Below are 11,213 nucleotides of genomic sequence, written 5' to 3' on the forward strand. Positions count from 1 at the left end.
CAGACGCTTAAGGACTGAGCCACCCAGGTGCCCCTTCTACACCTTTTCTGATGGTAATAGATGTTCATACAAAGAAAGGCTCCTTAGCTCCACTTAGCCTCTGGCAGCCTGTGCCCCTCCCTGGGGCCTCTTGCAGGCTGACTGCCCCCCCCCCCCCACTTCCTTGGGCCCGACTGGGCAAGCAGTCAGGATATGGGTCCTGTGACCATGAACCCTGTGTGTGCACAGCTCCTGCTGAGGCCTGCCATGGAGGGGCCAAGGCTGCGAGCAGCTGAGCGTGGCCACTGCCTCCGTCTGGTCTCCTGTGCGAAGCCATCACTGTTGGTATGCTTTCTCTGTAGTTTTGTAATGGGGAAGAGCTCCATTTTGGTATCTTTCAAGTCACCCAATTGGAAACTATTTGTGCGGTATAAAATTATTTATATGGCTTTTCTCCAGACACGTACAGACTGCTTTAAGAAGTGGTCAGGCCCTCTGCTCGGGTACCTCCTCTCAGGCAGCTGTGCCTCTCCAGAAGGGGCCTCCCCCTTGAGCAGCCGTATCTGGACTCTGCTGGGAGGGTGAGAGCCAGGTGAGAACAGCCCAATGCTCTGTCTGTCGGCTGACCAGGCCAACCCCCTAGGCCAGACCTGCTGGGCCCCACCTTAGAGGTCAGCTCTGAGGAACTCACCTGGGGCCCACTTGGGTCTCTTCCCTTCAGGGCAGTGATCTGTCTTGTCACCTGCTTGCCATCCACCCTGCCTCTGCCCAGCCTCTCCCCGACCCCCTGCCCCCAGGGCCCTGCTCCTCTCCCATCCCCTGGGCACATTCCTCCCACATCTGGGGCTCCTCCCAGTGCCAACACATTGGTTTTGGTCTGTCTCTGTAGCCCAAGTCTGCATCATGCCTGTGGTCTCTGGGTTCTGAGCATCTCGGCTCGTTCAGGGGCTGCATGCTACTCACCCACCTATCAAAGTGCCACAGGGTGGCCAGATCAGGAGCCAGACTGACCTGCAGGGGCCCACCTCACTGTTGCCAAGGGTGACCAAGTGCTGAGCTGCAGCCCTGATGGTTGCTGCTCCCCATCTGTGCTGCAGGGCCCCTGTGGCCCCCAGTAACATGCGGCACAGGCAGAACAGTGGTCTTATGGCCTCAGGCCTTTGGTAACAGGCTGATCTCCATGGGGTGAGGACCTGAAGTTGCCACAAGGACTCGCTTTGTGTCTTCTCCTGTCTCTGGGCATGCTGACTGGGAGGGCCCCCAGCAGGCAGGTCCCGCCTACAGCACCTCCTGGGACCAGTCCTTTGGGAGGAGCTCCCAGCTCACTAGAGGGGACCCTAGGCCTAGGGTCTGAAAGCCCGTTCTCAGGGCTGCTGTGATCGATATTCCTGACCTTTTATGTGATAATCATCCTAACAATGCAAGTCAGCCACTTTGAAGAGCAAAACAAGAATATGGGGTGCTTGGGTGGCTCAGTCTGCCTGCCTTCAGCTCAGGTCTTCATCCTTGAGTCCTGAGGTCGATCCCCTTGGTGTGGTGCTCAGCGGGGAGTCTACTTTCTCCTCTCCTCCCTCTGCCCCTCCCCACCACTTATGTGCGCACGCTCTGTTTTTTAAAAATCTAAAAAAAAGGGACGCCTGGGTGGCTCAGTCAGTTAAGCGTCTGCCTTTGGCTCAAGTCATGATCCCAGGGTCCTGGGATCGAGTCCCACATCGGGCTCCTTGCTCAGCAAGGAGCCTGCTTCTCCCTCTGCCTGCCTCTGTCTCTCTCTCTCTCTGATAAATAAATAAAATCTTAAAAATATATATATTTAAAAAAATAAATACATAAATACATAAATACATAAAAAAGAATATGGGGCGCCTGGGTGGCTCAGGCAGTTAAGCATCTGCCTTTGGCTCAAGTCATGATCCCAGAGTCCCGGGATTGAGCCCCACATCATCAGGCTCCCTGCTCAGCACGGACTCTGCTTCTCCTTCTCCCTCTGCCCCTCCCCCTGTTCATGTTCTCTCCCTCTCTCTCCCTCTCTCAAATAAATAAAATCTTTTTTTTTAAACCAAGCTTTTTTTTTTTTTAAGATTTTATTTATTTATTTGAGAGAGAGAGAGAGAGAGAAAAACAGCACAAGAGGAGAGAGGGTTAGAGGGAGAAGCAGGCTCCCCACTGAACCAGGAGCCCGACGTGGGACTTGATCCCAGGACTCTGGGACCATGACCCGAGCCGAAGGCAGTCGCTTAACCAACTGAGCCACCCAGGCGCCCTAAATAAAATCTTTTAAAAAAAGATGAAAAAAGAATACATCTGAATGTTTCAGTGAGAAATACCACGTCAGGCCCCTCTGCCACACTCAAATTAATAAACTACAACCTGGACCTTCAGGTTTGGAGAGAAAAAAAGGACATTTCAAATTAATGTTGACTCTTTTTTAACAGAAGGCTTTGCGTTGGATCTGTATCAACTAACAAAAACTTGATTTGTCCTTCTGTCAACTATATTAATTACCTTAACAAGTTTGTACATCCCGTTTCTACACATTTTTCTGCTGGAATTTTTACAAGATTACGCAACGACAGTGTTTCCAGGGAGCAGAGTGGGAGCGGATGCAGCCGGGATGCCCTGCCCGGGAGTGTGAGCACCACGCCTCAGCCCCAGGCGTCCCAGCCTCAGGCTGTTCCCCGCCACAGACCTGCAGGTGCCAGGAGCACTGCCATTCAGGCGCCTCTCTTAGAGCCCCCGCCCACTCAGCTCCCCGTGGGCAGCACTAGGACGCCACACAATCAGCTTATAAGAATTTCCAACTGGAAACGAATTCCAATTGGAATGTTCTCAGTTAAGAAATTGCATAGGGGGAAACCAATGGCAAGAAGGCCCAGGTCCCTGGAGGGACAAAAAGTGTGGGGCAAGGTCTCTGGGGGTGCCTGGCCCTGTGGGTCCTGTTGGCCCCATAGACATCTCTAAAGCGCCCAAGCCCATCTTGTAAAGAGTTCAAACAAGCAGTGTGGCAAGAGGCAGGATCACCTCCTCCGATCTCAGGCAGGCTCAGTGTAGCTGCCAGAAGGTGCTGGTGAACTGAACAGTGCTGGGAAAACGGCCTATAAGCAGCGCTCCCCAGGGCAGGCACTGGTCAATGACCTGTCCACCACGGTCTCCGCCACGGCTGAGATGCTGCCTACGGTTCTTTCCAAGTGAACACACCAGACCATTTGCTTTGTTGCCCTAAACACTAGCAGCCCTGAGAAGCAGAAGCGTATGCTTTGAGCCAGTGCTGTTCCCTGTGGCCGGGAGGAGGCTGTGCCTTGAGGAGGGATGGGGCTTCTAGTAGAGGCAAGTGGGTGGGCCCAGGAGGATCCCTCCCAAGGCCTCACACTTGGCCTTGGAGCCGAAACCCATCCTGCCAGGACTCAGGTGTGTGGCCCACTCCCTGGTCCCAGGCTTCAGCTGCCAGCCCCAGGAGATGTCTTCTGACCCTCTCTAATCAGAAAGAATAGACAAGGGCGCCTGGGTGGCTCAGTTGGTTAAACGACTGCCTTCGGCTCAGGTCATGATCCTGGAGTCCCTGGATTGAGTCCCGCATCGGGCTCCCTGCTCGGCAGGGAGTCTGCTTCGTCCTCTGACCCTATCCCCTCTCATGTGTTCTCTCTCTCTCAAATAAATAAATAAAAAATCTTTAAAAAAAAAAAAAAAAAGAAAGAATAGACAAGAAAGAAGAAAATGGCTATGAATCAGAAATGCCAGGGGCGCCTGGGTGGCTCAGTCGTTAAGCATCTGCCTTCGGCTCAGGTCATGATCCCAGAGTCCTGGGATCAAGCCCTCCATCGGGCTCCCTGCTCTGTGGAAGGTCTGCTTCTCCCTCTTCCACTCCCCCTGCTTGTGTTCCCTCTCTCGCTGTGTCTCTCTCTGTCAAATAAATAAGTAAAATCTTTTAAAAAAAAAGAAAGAAAGAAAGAAACGCCAAGTGTGGCCGTAGGGAAAGTCAGCATGTTAAGCCCACTCCTGCCTCTGAGGCAAAGAAGTAAAAGAAAGTAATCCCAAGCAAAGCAGGGGCCGGGCTGGCTTGCAGGGTGTCAGCATTTCCCTCCTAGCCCCAGCACGCCGATGTGCAGAGAGGGAGCAGAGTTCGCAGCCCTCCGCTGACCCAGCTGTCCCTCCTCACTGCACCGGCAGGGGGGCGCCATGCAGGGGACAGCATAAGCCAGGCCTGCCCCAGGCAGTTTGTAGGACAGCAGTGGGAGCCGGCGGGGACACCGAGGCTGCGGAAGGCAGCGTGCACATGGATTCCCAGGGGGCTAATTGTCCTTTGATTTGACGAAAAATCAAATCCTGAATGGGGCATGATTCACAGCCCAGAAGGCGTGGCCAGCAGGGCGTGGTTGGCGTGCGCTGGGCCTTACCTGCCACAGCTCCAGGCACATGGGCATGCCCGGCTTGGCATCTGCCTCCGGCTTCAGGGTGCACACTGACGTCTTGGATGGCATCTCCAGAATCTGAACCTGACAGTAAGAAAACAAGTTTATTTGGGCCGGCGCCAAGTCGAGCCTGTGCTATACAAACAAGAGACTTTTAAGGTGATTAGCCAAGGCTGCTGCGAGTTTCTGTCTGCTCCCCGGAGGAACCTGGGAGCTGAGCCTCCTAATTAGGCCGCACAGGCTCGTGGGCTCAGGCGCTGCTGGGCGTTGTGAAACTCACATGTCATTACTGAGTGACCGGCATGTCCCTCTAACCAGCATCACCACCTGGCTGGCAGCCGCCTCTGGCCCCTCCTGATTTTACCTCTTCACTGAGCAGGAGGTTGGCTTGGCACAGACTCAGTTTGTCCATCCTCCTGATCTCTGCCTCCTCTTTCCTAATGTGGGCTTTCATGTGAACAACTCTGAACTATCTCAGGTGTATCAAATGGTTTACAGAAGTGCATGGGGGGGGCCCTGCGAGGCTCCATCAATTAAGCGTCTGCCTTCGGCTCAGGTCATGATCCCAGGGTCCTGGGATGGAGCCCCGCGTCGGGCTCCTTGTCCAGCAGAGAGCCTGCTTCTCCCTCTCCCTCTGCCTGTGCTCTCTCTGACAAACAAATAAATAATCTTTGAAAAAAAAAAAAAAAAAGAATTGCACAGGGAACCCCTGGGGACCACCAGCAAGCCTAGGAAATGAACATGGTATGCACCCAAGCGGAACTCTGTTTGGGGCCTGACTGGTCCCAGCACCCCACAGTGTTTTGTGTCACCTGAATGCAGGTGCAGGCCCTCCTGCGCCCGGGCTGGAAGATGTGCCTTTCTGGTCCACACAGCCAGGTCACACTCAGGCCTGTCTACCCGAGCTGGGCCCAGCTCTGCCCCACGCCATCTGCAGGGGACAGCTGCAGCCACAAGGAGCAGGCTCGGGCACCAGAGCACTGCAGACCAGAAACTGGGCCCCCAGCCATCTGCATCCCTACTGCCTCATCTCCCTCATCCACTGAGCAGGGACAAGGGCGCCCCCTCCTGTGGTGCTTGGAGGTGGAGGGGATTCCGTGTGAAGCAGCTCTACCGCTCCATGAGGGGGAGGCTCAACAAGCCCTTGGCGCCCTTGGATACGGGCGAGAGAGGCTGTACTGATAATGTCACACAATGTGCAGCCATTGTGGAGCCAACATCATCCCTGGCCAACAAGGGGACATCCTCCGGTTTGCAGAGGAAGTCTGAGGTGCAGAGGGGATAGGTGCTGTCTGCCGCCCAGTGAACTGAAGGCATGTGGGTCTGAGCTGGGCTGCTCTTAACTACCCCATGTGGGAGAACCGGCCCAAGGCCTGAGATTAAGTCCTGAGTGGGAGTCCCAGATCTGCTACCTGCACGCTGGGTCCGTCTGAGGGCACATGGCAGGCAGGGTAGAAAGCCAGTGTCACGGCCTGGTCCTCTCAGCTGCGGGCCTGCGTGGGGGCGGCACCCCCACAGGCTGAGACTGTGAGGCCCTTCTGGACAGGGCTCTCACCAGAGGCCCACACAGTATTGTAGGGCAGGGGCTCACTGCAGAGTACGTACACATCCCCACAAACAAGCACGCACATATGTAAGCATATGTAGACAGGCCCCCCGACCGTCTGCTGGGCCTGCAGGATCAGTGTCCATGCCAGCCACTGCAGCCCCCACTGCCCACAAAGGAGACAGAAAAGACCCTCAGTGACGTGAGCGGTTATTACTGTCATGAAATAAGAGGCTGCTAGAAGAAGGAGCCCCTGAAACAACAAAAATGCTCAAGGAGAAGCTCTAGCGAAATAAAAAGAAATGCAAGAAAAGTCATGTGACAACCAAGACACAGTGGTACCTAAGAATGGCCCAGAAGTAAGGGGAAAATCCAGGAGAAGGGGAGGGGGCTTTCGGAGCCCTTGTGTCCTTGGCACAGTGGCTCAGTTTCAGGCTTATTGCTTGAGAATCGGCTGTAGACACTATGGGAAGCCTGTGAGCCCCAGCCAGGGCATGCTCACCCCAGACGCCAGACGCCCCACAGAACAGAAAAAGAAATGCTCCTCTCTTAAGATTCTCTCAGAGCAGTTAAGCATCTGCCTCTGGCTCAGGTCATGATCCCAGGGTCCTGAGATCGAGTCCTACATCGGGCTCAGCGGGGAGCCTGCTTCTCCCTCTGCCTCTGCTCCCCTTGCTTGTGCTCTCGTTCTGTCAAATGAATAAATAAAATCTTTAAAAAAATTTTTTTTAAATAGGGGCGCCTGGGTGGCTCAGTCGATTAGGCGTCTGCCTTCGGCTCGGGTCATGATCTCGGGGTCCTGGGATGGAGCCCCGCATCGGGCTCCCTGCTCAGCGGGGTGTCTGCTTCTTCCTCCGCCTCTGCCTCTGCCCACGACTTGTGCTCTCTCTCTCTCGCTCTCTCAAATAAATAAATAAAATCTTTTTAAAAAATTAAATTCAAAAATAAAAAAGATTCTCTCTCTCTTCTGCCCCTCCCCCTGCTAAAAAATTCAAAAAAATTTTTTTAATATAAAAATTTAAGATATAAAAAAAAGATGTTGACTGGGTGGTTGGGGGGCTGGGGGGAGAAGCCACCCTGACTGCTTGCATGCACTGGTGGGGGGAGGGATACCAGAAGAAACAGACGTCACTGGACACAGTGTGCACAGGCCCACACCCTGGATGGCCTGACACAAGGGCGCACGGGTACAGTGAGGAATGGCCTCTCCCGATCTGTGGGCCCAGGAAGATCCCTCTGGTGGTGTGAGTGAGGAGGAGGGTGAAGGCAAGGGGATCAGGTAGGGGTGAGTCACCTTGCAAGGCAGCTCGGGAAGGAGAGGGGGAAAACCAGGACAGCCTGAAGCCTGAGCCAGACACTGTGGGAGGAAGTGTGAGTGGTGGCACCCACAGCCACATCCTGGGTGCAGGAGAGTGGGGAACCCAGGGCCTGAGGACCAGGGCAAGCCCAGGGGCCGCTGTGGGTCCGAGGAAGACCTCTGGGCTCTGGCAAGGCCCTGGATGCCTGTGCTCGCAGCCTCCTACAGACACCAGTGTGCTTTCCATCTGGCATTCAGTTGCAACCTCTGTTTCCAGAAGGTAAAATGTTTGGTTTGGGCAAGTGTGGCCACCCAGATGGCCAAGCGGGGTGGGAGCATGTCCTCCCCGGGCATTGTCTGGGCACAGGCCAGCGATGCTTTTCCAAGCAGATTCAGTCCAGGCAGATTCCAGGTGGGAACATGGAAAACCACCATTTTCCCAGGATATCCCAGGTCCTCGGACTGGCTGCTCCTGAAAAACACAGATGGCGCCTGCACTGGTGGATAGGGAGCCAGCAAGGCAGGTCGGAACACCTCGAGCAGCACATGGGGGTGTCCGGGGCCAGGCCCCGGGGGAGCCAGGAAGGCCTGGAGTGGCCGAGAAGGGGAGGGCCGCACACGGCACCCCCACGTCCGTAGGAAGGGCCAGGCTCCGTGGCGGGCAGCGCAGGGGCAAGGCTTGGTGCTGCCTGGCCCCGGCTGTCCGGGAGGAAGCACACCCCTCTCTTTTCACATTAATAAAACTTCTAACAGGTTTTTGGCAAATTGGCAAGAAAAGCGTATGTAGCTCCTAATTGGTGATTTAAACGCAATCATGAACAAATAAATGCCTGTTCCTCTCTCATTATTTATGAACTGAATCTGCTTTAAGACAAACGAGTCTTCTTGGGTAGGGGCCAAACCTCGCTGTGCACATGGGGCCCCGTGTCCTTGCCCAGCGCCGCCTGCTGCACAGCCTCTTGGGGCCAGCAGGGAGCACGGGGAGCCGTGGGCGTGCGTGGCAGACAGGAGGCTCGCTCTCCCTGCATGTGTGTGCCCCCAGCCCTCCCTGCCCCACGCTCAGAGCCCCTGCCCGCCCCCCCCCAACTCGGCCCAGACCCTGAGCAGCTATGCTCCCGCACTCACCGGGCCTGTCCAATCGCTGCTCCTGGGTTTCTTCTTCAATTTCCCTTCAGCTCCCCAAGCGCTGGCCCCTCCTGCCACACTGTCACCCTCTACCTTACCCTCCACCCTTGCTTCCCACCACCGGTTCCCATGTCCTGGGCACCACTTCCCTTGGTGGACTCTGCCTCTTCTGCCTCTGGGGATGTGGACACGCTGTCCAGCCTGACCAGATCCCCGTCACCAACCACTGCTGGCCACTCTGGCCTGAGCTCCATCTGACGATCACCTCCGAGGCTCCATCACGCCCACCTGCCCCCTCTTTTCTGCGCTTACTACCCCAGTGGCAGCCTTTAGCCCCAGCATCCCAGGTCTGACTGAGGCCTCTCATGCCAGAACCCAGTTCAGCTCCCCAAAAGGCTGCCCCTGCTGCCCAGACTTCCACAAGGCCTTGATTTCTCTCCCACCACCTCCTGCTGGCCTGCCCGGGACTTCCCTCCATGCATGCCTGCTCCTAAGTCCTCAGAGGACCTCTCCAGGCAGTCTTTCCCCCTGCACTCCTCAGGCCATGCAGTACTGGGTGCTGGGGCCTTCCTTCCTGACTCTCGCCACCAGGCACCCCACAGGTGGCCAGACCAAGGCCCCTGGAGTTGCAATCCGGCACTCTGTGGGGCTCCTGTGGTGGGCACAGTGTTCCTGTAACAGGTGCTTAGGATGAGCATGCCCATCTAGGGGAACCAAGTGCAAGCAGCTCGTGGAACCAGGCACCACGCGGGCTGGCACTCACCTCGTCATTACCTCTCCCTGGCATGGCCAGCATCCAGCGCTCCTGACCCCCGGCTAGGACAGAGCTCCTGCAGAAGCCCATGCTCTCCAGGGGCACAGAGTCCACGATGGCATTTCTGCCCTCTGCCAGGTCCCATAGGCGCAGCTTCAGGTCCCGGCCCTGACTGCCAAACCAAGAGGAGACAGGCCGTGAGCCTCCCAGGTGAGCAGACTGGGTGTCCCACCTGGACAAATGCTGGCATGCCGGCTGGGCCAGCCTGACACCAAGGAAGGCAGGGGACACCGTCCAGAGAGGGACCCAGATGGTATTGCTTACCTGGCTGGCACACCTCAGCCAAGGAAGGGCTTTGCATCCAAGATGCCTGATGCCTGACACATTCATGGGCTATCCCAAGGGGGCAACGTCAACCAGGTTCCAGGGAGCTTTGCGACACACGCCCCATGACCAGCCTCCTGTGCTCCTCCTGCCACTCCCCATGCTGCCAAAGTGTGAGCTCACCCTCCTCCTTCCCTCTGTGATTTAACTGTGACAGCCCAGCAATCCCACCCTCACACATTTTCCCAAGTGAATTTAAAACCTATATTCACACAAAAGCCCGTACACAAATGTTTACAGCAGCTCTGTTCCTAACCGCCCAAACCAAACTGGACGCGACTCTTTAGCAGCAAGCTGGGGAACCAGCCGTTGTGCATCTGCACCACAGAATTCCACTCAGCAGTAGAGAGGGACAAACTGGGACGCATGCTACAACCCGCAGGAATATCAGATGCGTTCTGCTAAGCGAGGGAAGCCAGAGCCAAAAGGCCACCAATGGCATGATTCCCCTGGTGGGACATCCGGGGGCGGCATGATGGCACGGGGAGGACTGGGGTCGTCGCCTACAGGGGGCAGCACAGAGGCTCTGCAGGGTGCTGACTGCCCTGTGTGGCCCTGGGGCAGCATTGACGTGATGGTGGACATCATCAAGCCCACAGAACCACCACACAAAGAGCAAACTTTAGTGTGTATACTTTAAGAAAACAATCAGGGTGTCAGGCTCCCAAGATGTACTGCAGACTGTGACAAATGTCTGGCACACTGCACCCAAAGGGAGGGCAGATAGGAGCTGACCTGCGGTATTGTGAAAAAGTGTGTTCAGGGGCGCCTGGGTGGCTCAGTCGGTTGAGCGTCTGCCTTCGGCTCAGGTCATGATCCCAGGGTCCTGGGATCGAGTCCCGCATCAGGCTCCCTGCTCAGCGGGGAGCCTGCTTCTCCCTCTCCCTCTGCCTGCCTCTCTGCCTTCCTGTACTCTCTCTCTGTCAAATAAATAAATAAAATCTTAAAAAAAAAAAAAAAAGAAAGAAAAAGTGTGTTCACCCGATACTGCCAAGTTAAAAGCAAAATACCTTTAAGAGACATCAGACCCCGGGTGGTCAGTCTGTACCCTAACCCTCAAACGGCTCAGCCTTGGCACACAGAGATGCTGCCCACCTGACCACTAGGCCTTCCCAGCCACTGGCAGGGGACTCCCAAGCCCACCAGCTCCTCCATTTACGAGATGCTATCCTACAGGAAGAATGGACGTTTCCCTCTCCTTCTGTTCTCTCTGTTTCCATCAGTTTGGACTTAACGTGTTCCTCTATTACTCAGTGGGTTGTCATCTACACTTCATATTATTTATTTTTGTGCTCAAACCATCCCAGATTGGCCAACGGGACCCCCTTCGAGCTGGCTCGGAGTCCTTCTGACACGTGCCCATCAGCAAGAAAGTCCAGACCCGGAATCATTTCTCCAAGGAATCCTTGTTCCTTCCGGTGCAGAGAGAGATTTGCAAACCAAGATCTGGGTGCTGGTGTGCTCACTCTTGGGGGGTGCTGCTGCCGCCAGGCCCTCTCGCCAGAGCCAGGAAATACACACACACAGTCACACACACGCACGCACCTCTCTCACACACACGCACGCAAACACACCTCACATACACACTCGCATAAACGCACCTCTCTCTCACACATACACGCAAACACACCTCACATACAGACACGGCTCACTCACACGCAAACACACCTCACACACACACTCACACAAACGCACCTCTCTCACACACACACGCAAACACAC

At 55.6% G+C, this 11,213-nt stretch overlaps 1 protein-coding gene across 5 annotated transcripts in view; it reads right to left on the reverse strand.

Annotated features, from left to right (window-relative positions):
• The window catches only part of LOC117999779 (guanine nucleotide-binding protein subunit beta-like protein 1), a 62,017-nt gene that overhangs the window by 17,720 nt on the left and 33,084 nt on the right, over positions 1-11,213 (reverse strand). For all 5 annotated transcript variants that reach the window (XM_034989132.1, XM_034989131.1, XM_034989130.1 and 2 more), the window contains 2 exons: positions 9,117-9,279; positions 4,371-4,469 (listed from right to left, as the gene is read on the reverse strand). In XM_034989132.1, coding sequence (XP_034845023.1) covers positions 4,371-4,469; positions 9,117-9,279 — 262 coding nt within the window. The remainder of the gene's footprint in view (positions 1-4,370; positions 4,470-9,116; positions 9,280-11,213) is intronic.

The sequence above is a fragment of the Mirounga leonina genome, unplaced genomic scaffold (assembly GCF_011800145.1).
Source record: "Mirounga leonina isolate KUSES-001 unplaced genomic scaffold, KU_Mleo_1.0 Mir_481, whole genome shotgun sequence".
Classification (NCBI taxonomy): Eukaryota; Metazoa; Chordata; class Mammalia; order Carnivora; family Phocidae; genus Mirounga; species Mirounga leonina.